Source organism: Vulpes vulpes, chromosome 13, assembly GCF_048418805.1.
Source record: "Vulpes vulpes isolate BD-2025 chromosome 13, VulVul3, whole genome shotgun sequence".
NCBI lineage: Eukaryota > Metazoa > Chordata > Mammalia > Carnivora > Canidae > Vulpes > Vulpes vulpes.
This window is the reverse complement of record NC_132792.1, coordinates 138770419-138792758: the sequence shown is the minus strand read 5'-3', so window position 1 is coordinate 138792758 and position 22340 is coordinate 138770419. Positions and strand designations below refer to the sequence as shown.

The following is a 22340-nucleotide window of genomic DNA, read 5'->3' as shown; positions in this document are numbered from 1 at the left end:
AAAATGGTTCTAGAATAGATGTCCATATTTGTTCACGAATTTCAATATTTTGCACCATATACACACAAAAAATAAAAATAAGTCTTAGACCTCAAATTATAAAACGTTTAGAAAGAAACATAGGAGAAAATCTTTGTGATCTTGGGCCACACAAATATTTTTCTTCTTTTTTTCTTAAGTAACTCTACACTCAACGTGGGGCTCAAACTCATGACCCTGAGATAAAGATTTCTGGTATCAAATACCAAAAGCACAACTCATAAAAGGAAAAAAAAAATCAACATCATCAAAATTAAGAACTTGTATTCTTTGATGACACTGTTAAGAGTATGGTAAGACAAGTCACAAACCAGGGAAAAACAACTCTAAATCACATACATGATCAATGATTTTATATCCAGAATATATAAAGAATTCATATAACTCAGTAAGACAAGCCCAATTTTAAAATGGACAAAGAGGAATACCTGGGTGGCACAGGAGTTAAGCATCTGCCTTTGGCTCACAGCATGATCCTGGGGTCCCAGGATTGAGTCCCACATCAGGTTCCCTGCATGGAGCCTGCTTCTCCCTCTACCTATGTCTCTGCCTCTCTCTCTGTGTCTCTCATGAATAAATAAAATCTTTAAAAATAAATAAATAAATAAATAAAATAAAATGCACAAAAGATTTGACATCTAACTAAAATAATGTCTGATAAACACATGAAAAGATTATTAGTCATCAGAAAAATCATTAGTCATCAGAAAAAAAATGCAAATTAAAACCACAATTGGTATCACTACATACTTTTTAGAAGGGCTAAAATTTAAGACTGACAATACCAAGTGTTGGTAAGGCAGTGAAATTCGAACTGTCACACTCTGCATACTGTACCTAGTAAAATAGTAAAGTATTTAGGAAAACAGTTTAACAGTTCCTTAAAATGTTAAACATATGCCTACCATATGACCCCGTTGTTCCACTCTTAGGTATTTTCCCAAGAAAAATAAAAACATACATCTATACAAAGACTTGTACACAAATGTTCACAGAAGCTTTATTTCTCATAGTCAAAAAAATGGCAACAATCCAAATGTTCATCAAAAGGTGAACTGACAGGAGTGCCTGTGTGGCTCAGTCAGTGAAGCATCTGCCTTTGGCTCAGGTCATGATCCCAGAGTCCTGGGATCGATCAAGCACTGCATTGGGCTCCCTGCTCCATGGTGCCTGCTTCTCTCTCTCCCTCTGCTTGCCACTTTGCCTACTTGTGAGCTCTCTGTGTCAAATAAATAAATAAAATCCTTAAAAAAAAAATGAACTGATCAGAACTTAAGATTATACCTCACTTCCCCTTGCTACATTGTCCATAGCTCAAAAGAATCACAGATTTTGAAAAATTACAATTTATTAGCAGGAAATAAGTTAAATTTCAGAACCAATTCACACATTTTACCGTGTATGAATCATGCTCTAAGTTTCTGAGTCCTTGAAATACAAGCCTCAGGATAGTTTTAATTATAAAGCATAGGGTAGCCCAGGTGGCTCAGCAGTTTAACGCCGCCTTCAGCCCAGGGCGGGATCCAGTCCCTCATAAGGCTCCCTGCAATGGAGCCTGCTTCTCCCTCTGCCTGTGTCTGTTCCTCTACCTCTCTCTCTGTGTCTCTCATGAATAAATAAATAAAATCTTTAAAAAAGTATTATTATTATAATAATCATAAAGCATATATATACTACAAGGAAAGCCAGACTGAAGAGTAACTAAAAGGAAAGCAGATAAGACCTACCAAGAGGCCACGGGTCCTGGGCTTTTACAGAAAAACATGTGAATTCTATAAATATCCTAAAATATATGCTATCTGGCCAAACTCTGATCAATGTTTGGCTTTGCCTGGTTCTATAAAGGTGGATCCTCTTTTTAGAATTAATATTAAATTGGAAAGCCACCTGAAATTTACATCCTGGAATTAATAAGGCTATGTCCCCGATGAATATAACTCGTGGTTCTTTTTTTTTTTTTTTTTTTTTCATTCATGAGACAGAGAGAGAGAGAGAGAGGCAGGCAGAGACACAGGCAGAGGGAGAAGCAGGCTCCATGCAGGGAGCCCGACATGGGACTTGATCCCGGGTCTCCAGGATCACACCCGCAGGCCGAAGGCAGCACTAAACTGCTGGGCCACTGGGGCTGCCCTAATTCTTGGTTCTTAAGACGATGTGGTCTCTTAAATTTTGGCATTCTCAGTGGCTTGGTTAAACAGACAAGCCTAAAAAGGCATGCTTTTCTTCAAAACACAAACACGCAATTTTCCAATTTTGTATTACTGCTAAAAATACATAAATTTTAGATAGCTAAAGGACTTGTTTAATCTTTTTTTAAATACAGAAATATCATGGGGCGCCTGGATGGTTCAGTTAAGCATCCAACTCTTGATTTCAGCTCAGGTCATGATCTCAGGGTCATGAAATCAAGCCCCACATTGGACTCTGTGCTTGTTTAGAATTCTCTCTTCCGCCCCCTCCCCCTCCCCCCACCTCGCTCATGTGCTCATGTGAAAGAAATATCACACTACTCACCCACACACAGCTTTCTTATGTTATCTACGATTAATAGAACTTGGACAACTCTACAAAAAAATTCAAAAAAATTCAGTAACATCATAACATCCAAAGCACAGCTAGCCAATCAAATGTCACTAGTTTACAGTTATGGTGGTATATAAAACATATAAACTACAGGTTCAATGTTCAAATTAAAAAACATCACACTTTATGCTCCTTGTAGTAACAATTTTGAATTTTTATAGATGAGAAGCCAAATTATATAGCAATTAAGAATATAACTCAATAGCAAACTGCCTGGATTCAAATCCTACATCAAGGCAGCCTGGGTGGCTCAGTGGTTTAGCGCCACCTTCAGCTCAGGGCTTGATCCTAGCGACCCGGGATCGAGTACCGCATCGGGCTCCCTGCAAGGAGCCTGCTTCTCCCTCTGCCTGTGTCTCTGCCTCTCTGTGTGTGTCTATCATGAATGAATAAGTAAATAAAAATCTCTAAAAAAAAAAAAAATCCTACATCAGTCATTTACTTGCTATACACCATGAGCAAGTTCCTTTACATCTTTATGCTTCTGATTCCTCATCTACAAAATAAGGATAATAACAGCATTTATTTCATCGGGTATTCATGAAGATTAAATAAATTCATAGGCATAAAACACCCCAGAACTGTGCCTGGCTCATAATAAGCACCCAAGAAGTTTTACTTTGTCACTATTGTTGTTGCTACAATTATAGTCATGATTGGCAGTGTTACTAGACTTAAGTTTAATACATAGGATAATTAACACTATCACTGACAATTTAAAAAAATACAAATATATCTACTAAGAACTAATATAAAACAAGGATTTGAAAAGACAATTTTCTAAATAAAATATAAAAATGGCCAATAAGCACATGAAAAGATATCTACCACCACTAATCATGAGGAAAATGAAAATCAAAACCACAATGAGACACCACTTCACAACCTACTAGGATGGCTATATCAAAAGGAATGGAAAATAACAATAAATAAGTGTGAGCAAGAATGAGGAGACATGGGAACCCTTGTGCATTACAGTAGGAAAACAAAAAAAGGTACAGATACTATGGAAGGTTTGGCCATTTCTCAAAAGGTTAAACAGAACTACCACAAGATCCAGCAATTCTACTCCTAGGTATATATCCAAAAGAACTGAAATTAAGTTCTCAATGAGATACTGGTACACCAGAGTTCATAGAAGCATTATTCACAATAACCCAAGAGATGGAAATGACTCAGTATCCATCAACAGATGAATGGATAAACAAACAATGAAATATTTGGCCATTAAAAGAATGAAATTTTGATATAAGCTACAAGAAGATGATATATGCCACCTTGAAGACAGGTTTAGTGAAATAAGCCAGACATAGAAGAACAAATATTATATGAGTCTACTTGTATGAAGTACCCACAATAGGCAAATTCATAGAGACAGGAGGTAGAACAGAGGTTACCATGAACTAGTAGGAGGGGAAAGGGACAGTTGTTTACTAGGTACATAGTATTTGTTGGGGGTAATGAAAAAAACTTGAGTATAGACAGTGTGAGGATTACACAACATTGTGACTGCATTTTTTAAAAATTTTTTACAATACCCAACGTGGGGCTCAAACTTACAACCCCAAGATCAAGAGTCCCTGAACCATCCAGGTGCCCCAGGATTATATTTGAATTGTACACTTACAAATGGTTAAAATGAAATTTAGTATGTATATTTTACCACACACAAAGAAAAAGGATCTATTGGTTATTCCACTCAACATTTTCACTTTTATTGCTGCAGTTCACCACTGAAGAACTTGATATCCATTCTTAACTATATGACTCTGAAAGAACAGAGATATATTAATTAAGAACTACTGCAAAATCTAAAACAATTTAGAAAAGAGTTAAAATGCTACTTTAAACAGTTTGTGATACATTTTAACACAAATATATTAAATTAGAAACAGTAACTATGAGCTTAGACAAGAGATAGGGTAATCTTTCAAAAAAAAAAAAAAGGGACTGGATTGGAACTCAGATTCAGCCTTACCCAGATTCTAGTCCTACTTGACCAAGAATCTTTAAAGTATTAACTTTTTCATGATTTCTTCCCCAAAAAACTACTTACCATGTTTCATAAATTTGTTGAAAGAAAAACAGGATATTTGAGATTACAGGGAAAAAAAGCAATTTTGTAAAAACAGAATTTTATATAATATGCTTATAGGTAAATGGAATAACATTACCAATTACATAAGAGAAACATCATTGCTAGTTAAGCTTCAGAAAAAGAAAGATTATTGGCCAATAGATATAGTAATACCTCTTCAAGGTGACACTCTGGCCTGACAATCAGGGTATATACCAAAAACACAATCTGAGATGCAAGTAACTAAAAATCTCCTCTTAGGACCTTCTGACTTAAAACACTAAGAAAAATGGCCATGTCAAATCTTCTGGATTACCTTTCCATATCAATAGGAAATCACCACAGGATGATACTGTTCTTTCTTAACCATGTTATCAAGCTAGATTAATAAATAAGCATATAGGGACACCTGGGTGGCTCAGTGGTTGAGCGCCTGCCTTCGGCACAGGGCAAGATCCTGGAGTCCTGGGATCGAGTCCTATATCGGGCTCCCTGAATAGAGCCTGCTTCTCTCTCTGCCTATGTCTCTGCCTCCCTCTCTTTCTGTGTCTCTCATGAATAAATGAATAAAATCTTTAAAAAAAAAATAAGCATGTAAATCTTCATTTCTATAAAAAGGAAAACTATGAAGTCTTTATGAAACCAGAAAATATGAAAGATAGGGTCTTCTCTTAGATACTGAAACATGTATTTTGTTAGTAGCTATTGTCCTGGCTATCTTCTTCAAGGTCTGTTTATTGCTACAAACTAGTCACCAACCACCTGAGCAAAACAAGCCTATTTCAAACCCATTTCAAAATAGGAACATGCACTAGAAAGGCCTTGGGTTCCTCACTCAGAGGCATTCTTGAAATTTAATAAGAATTGTATGTAGTGAAGCCTAAGGGAATCACAGAAGCAAAATAAATATATATTATATCCTGCTCAAATTTAATTCAAATACAAGTTCCTAAGAGCCTCCACAATATTAACTGGATACAGATTCCTAGTGTCACTCTCAAATTGTTCTATATCATTTCAAAATATAAACTACTTTGTTCCTATTTGCTCCTTTCCGACTTAGTTAGGCAACCTTATAATTATATAATAATTATATTATTCATTACATATAATTCATGCTAAATGAAACAGCTAACTGATAAAAGAAAATGTGGATAAAGGGGATCCCTGGTTGGCTCAGTGGTTTGGCACCTGCCTTCGGCCCAGGGCATGATCCTGGAGTCCCAGGATCAAGTCCCACGTCAGGCTCCTTGCATGGAGCCTGCTTCTCCTTCTGCCTGTGTCTCTGCCTCTGTGTGTGTGTGTGTGTGTGTGTGTGTGTGTTTCTCATGAATAAACAAATAAAATCTTAAAAAAAAAGTTTATAAAAAAAAAGAAAAAGAAAATGTGGATATGAATCCAACTATATAGAATTCTGAAAAAGGCAAAACCAAGGAGGCAGAAATGTAAGTGGCTGCCATGGGTTAGGGGGTAGGGGTTATGGAAAGGTGAATAAACAGAGCAGAGGATAAAGGGCAATGAATATATTCTGTAGGAGGGGCACCTGGCAGCTCAGTGGGTGGAGCATGCAATTCTTGATCTTGTGGTTGAGTTTGAGTCCCATGTTGGTATAGAGATGAATTAAAAAATAAAATTGAAGATGGGCAGCCCGGGTGGCTCAGTGGTTTAGCGCTGCCTTTGGCCCAGGGTGTGATCCTGGAGACCCAAGACGGAGTCCCACATCGGGCTCCGTGCATGGAGCCTGCTTCTCCCTCTGCCTGTGTCTGTGCCTCTCTCTCTCTCTCTGTCTCTCATGAATGAAATATTTTTTAAAAATAAATAAATAAAATAAAATTGAAGGAAGGAAGGAAGGAAAGGAGGGAGGGAGGGAATACTCTGTATGATGCTAAAATAGTGGGTACATACCACTCATTTGTCCAAACCCACATAATATATACACCAAGAGGGAACCCTAATATGAACTACACAGACTTTGGGTGATAATGATGCATTAATATAGGTTCATCAACTATAAAAAATGTGCCACTCTGGTCAGAGATGTTGATAATAGGGAAGGCTATGCAGATGTGGGGACAAGGAATATATGGGAAATGTCCATACCTTCCTCTCAATTTTTTTTTTAAAGATTTTATTTATTTATTCATAGACACGGAGAGAGAGGCAGAGACACAGGCAGAGGGAGAAGGAGGCTCCATGCAGGGAGCCCGACGTGGGACTTGATCCCGGGTCTCCAGGATCACACCCCAGGCTGCAGTAGGCGCCAAACCGCTGCGCCATGGGGGCTGCCCCCTTCCTCTCAATTTTACTGTGAATCTAAATCTGCTCTAGAAAAGTCCTCAAAAAAAAAAAAGAAAGAAAAGAAAAGAAAACAAAAGAAAAGAAAAGAGAAAAAGAAAATTTGGTTAATGGTTAATTAATGGTCTTTATAAACTATGATTTTGCAGAGACTAATTTTTCTACTCTTTTTTTTCTGAAGAAAAGATTTTCAGTTAATTTTGTCCTTAATGTTAGTTCTTGTTGCCACTCCTTGAATTAGACGCTAATTATATAAGTACTATATAAGACATACAACGTAGTTGTTCATCCAGCTAAGACTAAATGACCCTATATTCAAATCATGTTCAAAAGAATTTTCATGAATGTCACTTCCTTCTTAATACTCTAAGAAACAAAGAGTAGAAGGAGGACACCAACAGCTGAGATGAAAGCCACCAACTACGTTCTTAGAGTTATTTGAACCATTATATATCTATACATCAGGTTATTTCAGCTGGACTCTAACATAGTATATAAATAAAGCCATGGTCATGGATTTGACCTTCTAGCAGACCAACTGCTTTGACTCTATCTATACTCATGTCCTTCCCTCCTTCATTTGGAAATACACCATTAATGAAAAGGAATACCATTAGAAAAACAACTCCAGAGACAGAACATAAAGACTCCTAACTCAGGGAAACGAACTAGGGGTGGTGGAAGGGGAGGAGGGCGGGTGTTGGAGGGGAATGGGTGACGGGCACTGAGGTGGACACTTGACGGGATGAGCACTGGGTGTTTTTCTGTATGTTGGTAAATTGAACACCAATAAAAGTTAATTAAAAAAAAAAAAAGAAAAAGAAAAACAACTCCATTTTTGTTTTTCGTGGGTTTTTGGGGGGTTTTTTTTTAAAGATTTTATTTATTTATTCATGAGAGACACAGAGAGAGAGAGAGGCAGAGACAGGCAGAGGGAGAAGCAGGCTCCATTGCAGGGAGCCCGACATGGGACTCGATCCTGGGTCTCCAGGATCAGGCCCTGGGCTGAAGGCGGCGCTAAACCACCAAACCATGGGGGGCCGCCCAGCAACTCCATTTTTGAAGGGCAGTGTTATTAGCATTACTCTGAGGACTTTTAATACGTGCTAAATAATGCTTAAGGCACTACGTGAAATCTACATAAAAATACTTCAATGTGCTGAAAGTAGCAATATATAAAGTAGGATTTAAATTATGAGCCATAATTTCACATATTTGTGGTAGAATTGCTCTCTAGGAAGGTCACACCAATTTGGCACCAAGTCTCAGGCCTTTAAAAAACACACTCTTAAAAAAAAAATAAATAAATAAATAAATAAATAAATTTTAAAAAATAAATAAATAAAAAACACACTCTTCTAGGAATTCAGCCTAAGAAAAACAGAAGTTCAATTCAAAGATTTGTGCCCAAAAACAATCAGACTATTAATATAAAAATTTAGGAAAATGTTAATGTCTAAAATAGGATAATGGTTAAATAAGTTGTGTTAAATTAGACTCATTAATAAATTATATTTTTATATTATAAAAGCTGAGTAATAAAACAGTGTGATACTGACACATCAGTATAAACAGACCATTATAGACAGACCATTAGAACAGAGTAGGAAATCCTGAAAGAAACCAAAATATAAATGGTAGTCTATTAGACGATAGAGAAGTCATCTTGAATCAGTGGAGAAAAGATGGATTATTCAACAAATAGTGTTAGGACAACTGGAAAGCCATCTTTCTAAAAATGAAATTGTATCTATATCTCAAGCCTTATAGCAAGATGAATTCCAAATGGATCAAAGATTTAAATGTAAAAAGTGGGGATGCCAGGGCAGCCCGGGTGGCTCAGTGGTTTAGCACCGCCTTCAGCCCAGGGTGTGATCCTGGAGATCGAGTGCCACATCAGGCTCCCTGCATGGAGCCTGCTTCTCCCTCTGCCTCTCTCTCTCTCTCTCTCTCTCTCTCTCTCTCTCTGTCTCTCTCTGTCTCTCATGAATAAATAAATAAAATCTTAAAAAAAAAAAAAAAAAGTGGGGATGCCTGGGTGGCTCAGTGGTGAGCATCTGCCTTTGGCTCAGGTCGGCTGCCTTTGGCTCAGGTCATGATCCTGGGTCCTGGAATGTGTCCTGCACTGGGCTCCCTGCAGGGAGCCTGCTTCTCCCTCTGCCTATGTCTCTGCCTCTCTGTGTCTCTCATGAATAAATAAATAAAAATATTTTTTAATTAAATAAATGTAAAAAATGAAAACAAAAAAGTACTTGACAAACCATGGAAGGATTATTTTATAACCTCAGAATAGGAAAGGCCACGCTAACTATAGCATAAAGTCCAAAAGCCATAAAAAACAAGACTGATACATTCAACTGTATGAAAAGAATTTCTTGTAGAGAGGCAAAGAAAAGACAAATGAAGATACTGGCAACTCAATACAGGTAAAAGCCTTCTTATTTAATAAGGAGTTCTACAAATCACTAGGGAAAAGATCCAACAACCCAATAAAAATGGGCAAAGACATGTACAATTCACAGACAAGGACATATTTAAATGGCTCTGTAAGGCATTCAATGTAAGAGATATGAAAAATTAAACTATTTTCATCATTTAGATTGTCACATATTCAAAAATCCTTGATAATTCCCTATGTATAGAGACAGGCATCCTGATACACTGCTGGTGAAATATAAATAGTTACAATCTATAACAAGAGCAACTTGTGAATATCTTTCAAAATTATAAGTACATATATCTTTGACCTAGCAATTCTATGACTTTTTCTTACAAAAATATTTATACACAACCAAAATGGCTTATATTCAAGATTATTCACTTTATTATCACTTATACCAGCAAAACTTGGGGACTGGTTAAATAAATTATGATTCATTCAGGCATTATGCAGTCACAAAAAGAATGAAGAACTGCTTTACAAACTGACAGGAAACTATGTCAAAAATATTTTAATAAGTGTGTATAGAGAGAGGATATGAGGCAGGAATAACACAAGGTGCAGATAAATTCCTATAACAGGTTATCATTTGTGTTAAAAAGGAGAAAAAAGCATACACAGAGTAAAAACTATGATAATATCAATTCAGATATAAAGCAATTAACAACTGGCTCCAGACCCCCAGGACTCCCAGCCAACTTCCTTTGCAGGCCTGCTCCAGTCCATTCATTAACTTCAAAAAAAAAACAAAAAACAAAAAACATGACCTTGCATTTTTATGAACGAAATTTTTTGGATCCCACTCTTGGTAGAATTTTTATATACCTATCTATTTATCTGTTTTTCTGGGCAGGGAATAGGTATGGAAAGATACACAAGAATTTCAAACATTTATTGATTGTGTGGAGTGAACAATAATTGCGAGCCAGATGGTAAGTGAGGGGGTAAGGAGGAGGGGGTGAGAGAGACCTCATGGAATATCCTCTTATATCTTTTGAATATTGAAAGATGCAAATGTCTACTTATTTTTTACTTAAATTTATAAATAAAAATATATTTGAAAAGTTTTCAACATTTTTAAAAACTAAGAAAACACACTGTTAGAAATAAGGCAGAATTTAGGGACTCCTGGGTGGCTCAGTGGTTGAGCGTCTGCCTTAGGCTCAGGGCGTGATCCCAGGGTCCTGGGATCTAGTCCCCCTTCTCCCCCTGCATTGGGCTCCCTGCAGGAAGCCTGCTTCTCCCTCAGCCTATGTCTCTGCTCTCTCTCTCTGTCTTTCATGAATAAATAAATATTTTTAAAAAAGAAAAGAAAAGAAAAGAAAGAAAAGAAAAGAAAAGAAAAGAAAAGAAAAGAAAAGGAAAGAAAAGAGAAAGAAAAGAAAAAGAAAGAAAGAAAGAAAGAAAGAAAGAAAGAAAGAAAGAAAGAGATTTAAAATATATGCAATATGATAGCAAATACATACAAAGAAGTACATTTTTACACAGAAAAGACAGGGATAAAAATATAACAAAATATTAAAAGAACAGTTATCTCTCAGAAGTGTAATTACAAGTGACTTTAATTTTCTCTGGATTTTCCTATAATTCAAATTCTTTACATTAAGCACTATTATATTCATAGTAAGAAAAAAGGCATTAATTTATAACGTGAATCAGAGAGGTTAGAAATTAAAAGAGAAGGTAGAAACTTATTAGGTATTATCCAGGTTTCTAAGCATCATAAATGAAACATTTAAATTTCCTTAAAACATTACTTCCAATTACAAAATAGAGAATTTATGGATAAAAAATTTAGAGATGAAAAATATCTAATCTGTCTTCTACTCGACTTCTTAAGAAACACACTATAAGATTATTTCATCCCCCTACTTTCTGAATGTTTTGTCCATTTTTGTTTTCTGTTACCTAGGTAATGGTACTTCCAGCATTTCCCTTCAAGACTGTGAAACTAACAATCTGGTATTTCTCACTGTCCAGCTTTCCTGACCTAAAGCTTTGAAAGGCCATCTCCCTAAGGGCACGCAGTAAGATCTAGAAGCTAAAACAGGAGGCTGAGGAATCTGAGGTTAGAGTTCTAATCCTGACAAACTATGGAATTTGTTCTCCAATTTTGGGAATAAGCTAAACTTCCTGATCCAGTTTCCTTAATGAGGTAACTTAAAGGACTGTTCTGAAAATATTTAGGACTATCAACTTTAAACTTACTTTGTAATAAATATAAATAATAAATAAATAAATAAATAAATAAATAAATAAATAAGGTTTCTTCTTAACTTTCCACAGCATCCTTCTGAATTTTGCTTTCTTGCCTTTTGTTAAAATGTTTTCCTTTGTAAATTTTTGCTCTCCCAAACAGTATCTGCAAGTATTACCAACCTTTTGGACTCAGGGGTCCAGTAAGGAGTACTTTTAGAAAGCCTACTGAAAATGATACAATGTGAACAGAACTTGAACACTGAAATAGCAATAAACCAACATAATAGAGGATAGAAAAATACTAAGATATGATAAAGGAAATTGTCCATGTCTATAAACACTAACAGAACAGAAAATTTTTTTTTAAGTTTTATTTATTTGAGAGAGAGGAAGAGAAAACAGGGAGAGGAGCAGAGGGGAAAGGACAAGCAGACTAGCCCTTGAGCAGGGAGCCCGATGTGGGGCTTGATCCCAGGACTCTCAGATCATGTCCTGAGCCAAAGGCAGATGCTTAACCCACTAAGGCACCCAGGCGCAGAACAGAAAATTTAAATGAGATATACAAATTTTCTCTCAAAGGAAAAAAACAGGTGGCTATTGGAAATCAATACAATTTAAAATAAACAGTATATGCCTAGGCATTCTTTTGATAGTTATCTCTTGTTTCAGCGAACAACTGTCTACTCCTAATATACATAAAATGTATTGGGAAATTAACATTTCAACATTCGAAGGTAATGCCACAATCTAAGTATTGACAATTTATGGAGGCAAAAGAATGCAATCAGGATCTAAACTGGACTCTTATGAGCAGAGGAGAATCAGGCAACTAACTAATGTAACCAACACTTGGTAAGGGAAGTCAAAACTTAGACTCTAACATCCAAATCTGCTGTAGAGATAAGGAAGATGACAACTTCTGTATCACAGTCTAGCAGATGAAGTTTTGTCATGCCTTCAAGGATTCCATTTTTTTCCTATTGTTTACAGTAGACCCACTAACCTTACTTATTACCTGAACCTTGGCATATCTTTATTTTTCTACCACTTGCATATCAGGTACTTTTTGATGGCTGCCTTCTTCATTAGAAAATAAGCTACATTAAATCTATACTGGGTTCTCTACCTACAGGTCTTACGAAGCACTTGATAGCTCTTAGGAAGAAAGGTGTTTTTACAAACATCAGAGAGCAATTATCCCTCTGCCAAGACAGAGTGAAGCAATTTCGGTAGTGCCCTCAGTACACTTTAAACTCCTCCTCCTGGTAACAAGACCAAACACCTCTCTTGTTACTTAAAAGTTATTACAATACGGAGGGACAAGGGAGCAGACAACTGAATTTTTTCTGTATTAACTCGGGCATTAGTTGAATGCTTTTTTGTGGTTCACCTACTTTAAAAGGTGATCAAATCACTCTGTGCTACTGAAGAGAGCAACTGCAAAGAACAATTACATAAATCCTCTGCTTCAACTTACCTCATCCTTCTTTCTAATGAAAGAAAGCATTAGAAACCACTGCCTTGCCACCGCTCCCTTAGTAATCTTAGTAAAACCTACTTGCTTTGTCATGTGAATTCCTTTTCTTCCTTAGCAAATCCGAGAAATTTATTTCATTCAACATAATGACACACAACTGTACATCATTTTTTAAAGTACAGGCACTGATTTTTACAATGTAGAAAAGATAAAGGCACTCCTGTTAAGTGAACTATTCTCAAACAGGTGTATTCTAGAACTTTGCATTATTTAGTTCAGAAAATTTGTACATACCCTCAATTCCATACCTGTAATTCCTAAGTCCAAAAAGCTGTGAAAACACTTTCTTCATAACTTCTTTAGCAGTAAAATCTGACCTTCAATGACACAACACTATTTATAGCCTTATACCATACTTTGTGTGGATTTTTACTGAACTGTAGGAATATTAGCATGATTGGATCTGGATGTTGCTCCAGATCCCACTAAGGGGCTTATGTCACTGTATATATAGCATATTTTCTAAAATAAAAAAAAAAATTGGATTCTGAAACACTCTAGTCCAAATGGTTATGGAAAAGAGACTATGGATGTATAGTTCTATTCTTCAAAAATATTTTCAATCTTTGAAAATGAAACAGCAAAAAAAAAAAAAAAGAAAGAAAATGAAACAGCAATAAAGCAACATAAGAGGATAGAAAAATACTAAGATATGATAAAGGAAATTGTCCATGTCTATAAACACTAAAAGAACAGAAAATTTAAATGAAATATACAAATTTTCTCTCAAAAGATAAAAAGGGATGCCTATTGGAAATCAACACCACAATTTAAAATAAACAGTATATGCCTAGGCATTCTTTTGATAGTTATCTCTCGTTTCAGCGAACAACTGTCTACTAACGTACATAAAATGCATTCGGAAATTAACATTTCAACATTCAAAGGTAATGCCACAATCTAAAGTACTGAACTCAAGCTTAAGATCCCAAGAATTGGGATCCCTGGGTGGCGCAGTGGTTTAGCGCCTGCCTTTGGCCCAGGGCGCGATCCTGGAGATCCGGGATCGAATCCACGTCGGGCTCCCGGCCGGTGCATGGAGCCTGCTTCTCCCTCTGCCTATGTCTCTGCCTCTCTCTCTCTCTCTCTCTCTCTCTCTCTCTCTCTGTGTGTGACTATCATAAATAAATAAAAATTTAAAAAAAAAGATCCCAAGAATTGCTAAAATATAATTTTATATTTTTATAAAATATATTTTTATATTTTATATATTTTATATATAATTGCTAAAATATAATTTAATAATTATTATTATTAATTATTATATAATTATAATTATAATAGTTCAATTAATAGTATTTGAGGAAATTAAGACACTTAAGCAACGTGAACATGTTTTGGGATATACTGGGTACACATTCACTGATTTTCTTCAAGCAATCAATTAGCTAGAGCACAAAACTTAAAACAACTTTATTCATCTACACATTAATACAAAAAGGGAGTCATGCCTGGGGTACATATTCAAGACATGTAAGAATGAGTGATTCACTGAGATTATGCAAAGAAGTTAATTATGTTAAGAACATTTCGTATAAGGCCAGTGAATTAGTCACATCTAATTCATACTGGACCAAAATGAAACAATTTCCTGGACTTGTTACTGGTTCCAGTGTTTTAAGCAAATATAGAGGCATATTCTCTAAAAATGCAATGAAATATATCTCCTCTTTGTCTTTATTCATGAAACATAAGCAAAACTATTTAATACAAACAGGGGAAACCACCCCCTATCAATTCATTTCTAGGTTCATGAGAAATTTTTACCAAATTCTCATTATCACATGTCTAGAATTATATGGCATATGATGCAGTATGATTCTCTTTCTGTTCTGCTTGCTGAAATAGTACCAGCCTTTAGAAAATTTCCAGCAGCTCCCTATCAGTCATCAATAAACAGGGAGTTATACACTAGCTTAATGGTAAGCAATAATGTGGATGTTATTTATTTTATTGAGTGAATATTTTAGATAAGTCCTGCTTATACTATTAAAATCAAAACCATATGATTTCTTGGTGAGCACTTTAGTGCAATAACTGTATTTCCCCTCTAGCTATCCAAGAGCACATCTGTGCATACCCTTGCAGACCTGTTGTGCTGATGGGTGCAAAGCTCCAATGTAGGCCCTACTAGAGACTGGGATCTTCAATTTCTCCCAAACAGTGTCCTGCACTCGCCATCCATTCATGGTAAAGTAGTTAATTTTAATGTTCTCATTGTTTACCAGAAAGCACAGACAGTGAGGCTGGCTTTGCCGCTCCCGTTTCCTTTTGCTAGGCTGCTGCGCTTTTTCAGCCAATTGACTTTGCTTTGAGGCTATAAATATCTGAAAAATGTTCTGCATTTGATGCTCTTGGATTCTGCATCCATATTTAGCTGTTTGTGGCATGCCTTTGTTTAAGCTACTCTGCCACCCATACAATCAGTCAGGTTGAGATCTGGATGGTCAAAGGACACGTGTATCAACATTCAACAGACACTGACTATGAGCAAGGTACCAATCTGCTAGACATGGTGACAATGAAGGGGGTGGCAAGATAGGAATACAAAGACAAACCAGAGAGACTTCCTGGTATCAAATATTTTATAGTCTTGACAGGGCACAGGCACAACTTATTATAAAACTGTAATAAAACAAATGGAACATTTTACAACTAAAAGAAAATGAAGGATAGGGCAGCATAAATATTTTCTTTTAGCTATGCCTCAAAGAGATGCATTTGTTTTCTAAATATACATCTACCTATTTTAAAGCTCTGACAGATTCCAAAAAAAAAAGTTTTCTAATCCTGGCAATATACAAAACTCTGAATACAGGTATTATCAACAAAACAGTCGATAGCAAACTCAAAACAGTGCCTAGTCTTCAAATTTCATGAGGCGAACTAACAAAATATTATTTCCAAAAGTTTCTGTTAAGATATTCAGGTTGGGGGGGAGGGGTGTTAGTGCCATTTGCTTGTTTGCATGTTGATTTCAAACATATTGTAGAGAACGTGTACCATAGCCAGAAGCCAGGAGCACTTAATACAGCTCTTACTTTGTACCCTTTTAAAGTCCACATGGCTATTTCAGGTTAGTGCTCAAAACTGAATAAGCTTCACCTAAACAAGATCCCCATTTTCTCCACCTTCCTATCTTGTCAAAACATTCCAAACAAATATACATCTGCCTTCAACATTCCTGCTTTCACAACTGAGTTCACTGACCTTTTGATAAAAGCGCTCCTCAGAAGCCCCTGATAATCATGATTTAAACTCATTAAGGGCTTTCTTGGGCAGCCGGGGTGGCTCAGCGGTTTAGCGACGCCTTCAACCCAGGGCGTGATCCTGGAGACCCAGGATCGAGTCCCACGTCGGGCTCCCTGCATGGAACCTGCTTCTCCCTCTGTCTCTACCTCTGCCTCTTTCTCTCTCTGTGTCTCTCATGAATAAATAAATAAAAATCTTTAAGAAAAACAAAAGGGGGGAGGGGCTTTCTTGATGCTTGTCCCCAGGAGTCGGACTGGAATTGGTAGGCCAAGTAGTAGGTAAAATAATAGGGCAGGCCACAGAATCAGACAACTCTAAAGCTAAAATGGACCACAGATGCCAATTAGTCCAGATTTTACATTTTATGTAGAAACCTAGAGCCACAGAGTTAAAATTACTTACCCAAAGTTAGACAACCAATTTGTGGCAAAGAGAGAACGAAAACTCCAGTTCTCAATCCCCAGTTGTATACTCTAGACTAGATTCCCAGTTTCTGAATTTCCTTTAAAAACATTAGCCGACACTCATCAAAGTCTCCTTAAATTGTGTAGAAGAACCTAAGTGTTCCAAAACAATCAGGATTGTGAACACACAAAATAAACAAGTAAACAAACAAAAAAACCAAAATGAACTAGTGTTTTCCAAATCGATTTTCCACATTCTATTATTTTTATTTCAAAAGCGTTTCAAAGAGTTATGCAATAGGCAACTTAAAAACTAGCTAAGGACACAGAGAAGCCAAGAATCATTCAGATAGTTTTGGAGTATTTACATTAAACTAAAGACAACAAAGTAGTATCCAGGATGAACTGCCTTAGAGGAAGGAAAGTATAAGTACTAAACAGTAAATTAAAACAACATCTGGTTAATTGATAGGAAAAGCAAAAAAGTTACAATGCTGTGGAAAGTCTGCAACTTGACACTGACATGCATAGTACATGTGAGTAGAGAATATACGTATGCATATTTATATATACTTAAAAATATACACATATCTGTATGTATATATATGCATATACACCACACACCACTCACAAATCTACCCCTAAAAATGAGCAACAAAAACATGCACCTATTTTTATGGGTTTCACGCAAAGAACAATGATTTATGCTAGGTCTGGGGGGGGGGGGGGGGCGGGCGCCTGGGTGGCTCAGTGGTTGAGCATCTGCCTTTGGCTCAGATCCCGGGGTCCTGGAATCGAGCCCCACATCAGGCTCTCCTCAGAGCCTGCTTCTCCCTCTGCCTAGGTCTCTGCTTCTCTCTGCATGTCTATCATAAATAAATAAATAAATAAATAAATAAATAAATAAATAAATAAATAAATAATCAATCTTAAAAAAAAAATTTACACAAGGTCTGGAATACCCAGACAGAATACTTTTGGACACTGAAATACCAAATTATCATAAATACATATTCTCACAGTAACACGACCCTATCTCTGACTTTATGTAAAAAGCAATGTGCCAGAGAAGTGTGTAATGATAAAGAGGAGGATAGGATGGAAAAACATTCTAACTACAATATACTCCAATTCGAGTTCATTTTCAGGTTCTTGTCAACCTCTGTTATAAGCTATCGGATAAATGGGATCAGCAGGTGGATGGGAAATCAGGCACTCAAATTTTTAATCTGCTGAGAATGAACTGGATGACCTTACATCATCTCCTACTTCTCTGCTTTAATTCTTTCAGTTACTTAGAACAACATCAAAGACCATGTATAAGCACCGAGCAAAATATAAAGTTATATTTATATATATATATAAATATAATATTTATATATTACTTAGAACAGTTACTTAGAACAACAAAGACTATGTATAAGCACCGAGCAAAATATAAAGTTATATTTATATATATATATATATTTATAAGGATTTATAAACATAAATCCTTAAGAACTGGTTGTAAGAACTACAGGATTTTTACAATTGAAAGGGCCATTAAGAGATTATTTAATCCAATTCATTCGTTTTACAGATGAAGAATCAGAGGTTTAAAAAAAAAAAAAAAGTGACCTGATCTACCCCAAATCACATAGCCACTTACTGGCAGAACCAAGACAAAAACTCAAGTCTCTGGACTCCTCTTTCTGTGATCTTTCTGCTAATGATGGACCTGAAGTCTTGAAATCAACCGAAAACCATCCAGAGAGAGAACTTCTAAGTCCTGGTCCCTCTTGAACAGTAAACACATACCTTCTTCAGAAGGATGAAGGAAAAAGGCATAATGTACTGATCACTACAGGCTTCAATGCCCATGACTGGAGGACAACATCTTAACGTCGTCTTTGATCCCAGGTGCTTCAAATTTGCCCTCTTGGAGTCGGCCAACATCGCTAATGTCTTGTGCCCACGTGAGCTAAGTGATAAACATCTTGACCGTTTCGATATTTTGGGAAGCCACAGCTCCATCCCCGAATTCCAAGCTATAAACCCTTGGGCTCGGAGTTCTGAAAACCGGCACCGGCTTCAAGGCTGCCGCAAGGCTCACCCTAATAGAATCTCATCATTCAGTTTTAATTAAAGAGGTGGTTACCAGGAATGCAGAAAGGGAAAGTTTCAGTGTGTTCATCACTTTTTAACTTGCTGAGTCGCAGCCCGGTCGCTTTCACGAAAAGAGAACCAGAGACAATGGTGCCGTCTGACACCGTCCCGCACCCCCGGACGGGCTGACCGGTGGCCTTTGGGAGGGGGAGTCTCAGAAACAGGTTACGCACCATGTTCCCACCAAATCGGTATTTCTGGTCATCCTGCTCTTATTTTGCCGCTTACCCACCGCTAAGCTATCCCGCAGCACCTCGGCTCGCAGCCTCGCCTCACTCAAGGAGAAAGACCTGAAAACTCGGCCCGCGTGGTTTCACGGGGTGTCCCCATCCGACCTCCTTGAAACCGGGCTTATCGCCTGGCTGTGAGGTCTGCGTCGCTGGACCGCACCTCAAAACTTCCTGCAGGTGCGAAAAGGCCAACGACCGTCCGGCGGGACCCCTCGGCTCAAGCGCTACTCTGGAGACGCTTGGCGGACGCGCACGCCGGGACGGAGGGAGGGGATGCGGCCGAGGGCAGGACGCGGCCGGGACCGGCCGGGACCGGCCGGGCCGGGGCGCCGACGCCAGCCCTCCGGGGGCCTGCGGTCCTTACCGTACACCCGGACCCAGCTCTGCTGCTGGCACACCGACTCCAGAAGGATCCGATCCAGCATGCCCCCGGCCACGGCCCCGCCGACGGGGAGAACCGCTTCCAGCTCCTCGGGCGGGATCGGCGAGTCGGACTCCAGCGCCGGGAACATGTCCGGCCAGGACAGCGCCTCGGCGGCTCCTCCGGACGACGGGGAGAGCTCCATGGTGCCCGGGAGGGACGCGGCGGCGGCGGCGGCGGGAGCGGCGGCGGGAGCGGCGGCGGCGGCGGGCGGGCGGGCGCGCGGCTCCGCGGCTCCGCGCCCTGCCTGCGGGAAGGGGAGGAGGAGCGCGCGGCGGCGGGGCAGCGACCCGAGCGGCTCACCTCCTTCCCCGCCGCCCACTGCCCGCGGCTCGGGCGCCGCAGCCCACCTGCAGCCGGCGGGCGGGACCCGGGCCGGGAGGCGGATCCAGCGTGGCCCGGGCCGGGGGTGGGTCCGGGGCTCAGGTGTGGGTCCCCCCCGGGGCGGGCGGCGCGCCCGCCTGCCCCCCCGCGGAGCCGCCTAGCTCAGCGCCGCCGGCGTCCCCCGCGGCCGGACCGGGCTGGGGCCGGGGATGCAGTGCGGCCGGGCGGGGCAGGGCTGGGGGCGTCGCCGCCAGGGGCCGCCCCCTCCGACCGGCTCCCGCCGCCGCCGCCGCCGCCGCCGCCGCGGCTCCGAGCGTCCGGCTCCCTCAGGGAAGGGGGGCGGTGGCCCCGGGGTCTCGCCCGCCAGTCCTCGGCCCCCACCCCAGGAACGAGCCGGCCCGCCCCCCTAACTCTCGGGACGCGCCGGGCCAGCCGCGGCTCCGGCTCCGGCTCCGGCTCCGGCTCCGGCTCCGGCTCCGCCACCGATCCCACAAGCCCGGCAGCCGCGGCGGTGGCGGTGGCGGCGGCAGGCGGCATCCCAGGGTGATAGGCCGGAGCAATCGAGGGCCGAGGGCCCGGCCGCGTGTGCAGTCGAGTAACGACGCGGAGGAGGAACTGCCACCGAAGGCAGGAAGAATCGGACACCGAACTATTCATCGGGCCAGCCCCGCCCACTTTCCGAAGACCCTCTAGCCCGCCGCCCCGCCGCGCGCGGTTCGCGGCTCCCGAGCGGCGGCTGGAAGTGGGGGCGGCGCGGGGAGGCGGGGAGGAGGAGGGGTGCGGGAAATTTAAAAAGAAGAGAGCTTGCCTTCCCCTCTCCCCACCCCTTTCCCCTTCAGGTAGTTATTTATGCATTCATTTATTTATTTGCACCGACATCCCTCTCTTACTGGAGGAAGACCGGAGAGAGGCTGCTCTACGTTACAGCTGCCCTCGGGGAAACGCCTCCTCCCTGCCCGGAGGCCGGAGTTGGCGGCGGGGTCTGGCCTGCGGGATCCCTGCGCCGCAGCTGGACTTGTCATCGGTCTAGAATAGCAGGGTTACGAAGTGTGGTGTGGACGGATAGACGGGCCTCGCGAGCGCAAGAAATGCTCAAAAGCCCAGTATTAACCAAACATGTTTTTTTTTTTTTCTTTTTTTCTTTTTTTTTTGCCTTTGATCTTGGTGCAATTTATGTTGGCTTTTTCTCCTCTAATGATGTCACAAGTGTTTTATTTTTGGTCTATTTGGAAACTGTCTCCCTTGACCTTGGCTTTAACTTTTTTGCCCACCCAAGGCGGCATTCGCTAGTTCAGGTGATAGAGTTTGCTGGCAAAGTGATAATAATTTTTAAACCGAAAAGTAGTAACTTCAACAGGGCCCTGCACATAGTAGGTCTCCACCAATGTTTCTTGAACATGCTGCTTAAAACGCTGCAGGAGTTGCACAAGTATACGGTGCGCTTTTTTGTTACCACATTGGAGGGCATTTCCTCCCTTCCCCTTTTCGTCTTACTTTGCGAAGAGACTGGTCCGCAAGGGGATATTTTTGTTTTCTGGTCTTGTGGTATCCTGGTATGTTGTTTGGGGTTATCAAGAGCTCTAAGGATGCATTTTATAATTTTCCCCAAACTGTTTAGGGAAATAGTATTTCAAAGCAGGTAGTGACCTTCAAGATAACCTCACTCTGCCTTTTTGTTGAATGGTTGAGGACACTGAGGAACAGCCAGGTTACCTGACAAATCAACCATCAGGACAGATAGGTCTGCAGTGTCTCAATGGTATTGCCTATTTCAACTTTGTTCCCTCACAAACCTTTTGTGATTAAGCGTGGTGGTGCATGGTTTGGTGATGCATTGGAGCGATCGTTTCTGGTATCTAAAGCCCCGATTTCTGACTATCTGACTGCATGGTCAGACTTCCAAGTCTAAATCCTCATATTCTTCAGTGCTTGAGTGGACATGGGAAGGTATTGAAGCTAGGAGACACAGGGCCCAGCACTAGACAGAGCTAGAGCATTTTTATTTATACTAAATTACTGCTGGAGTCATGGTAACAGAAGTCAGAGAGCAAGTGGATAATGGGCATCAGGTGTACAAGTTTGAGCATTCTTTATTAGTCAGTATGTAAGGTATTTATTTAGCCAAGCAATTATCTCAAAGCAGCATGAGGAGTGCTGTATGAAACATTCACAGAGGTTTTTTTTTCTCAAGCTTATTGGCTTGATGGCGTCATCCATTGTTAAGCTGAAGAAAAATCTCTCGGTAATCCTACTTTCTTCATCTAGACTCTCCAAATCCCCAGTCCCTGCTTCATCTCCCCATCCTGCCCCCAGACTAGCTGCCTAAGTAATTGCCTAAGTAATAGTATGTCTGGAATTTATCTAATGTTTATAACTTAAAGAGAAAATAGTTCA

At 39.9% G+C, this 22340-nt stretch overlaps 1 protein-coding gene across 8 annotated transcripts in view; it reads right to left on the bottom strand.

Annotated features, from left to right (window-relative positions):
- Positions 1 to 20014, bottom strand: part of RASAL2 (RAS protein activator like 2) — a 339256-nt gene extending 319242 nt beyond the window's left edge. For 6 of the 8 annotated variants that reach the window (XR_011996350.1, XR_003235319.2, XR_003235318.2 and 3 more), the window contains exon 1: positions 19566 to 19900. Coding sequence is in view for 5 of the 8 variants with exons in the window: in XM_026001232.2 (XP_025857017.1) it covers positions 19566 to 19767 (202 nt within the window). In the remaining 3 variants the exon portion in view is untranslated. Of the gene's footprint in view, positions 1 to 19565 lie in introns of all 8 variants that reach the window. The other 2 variants (XM_026001231.2, XM_026001234.2) reach the window with 2 other exon arrangements.
- Positions 20015 to 22340: the final 2326 nt, after the last annotated feature.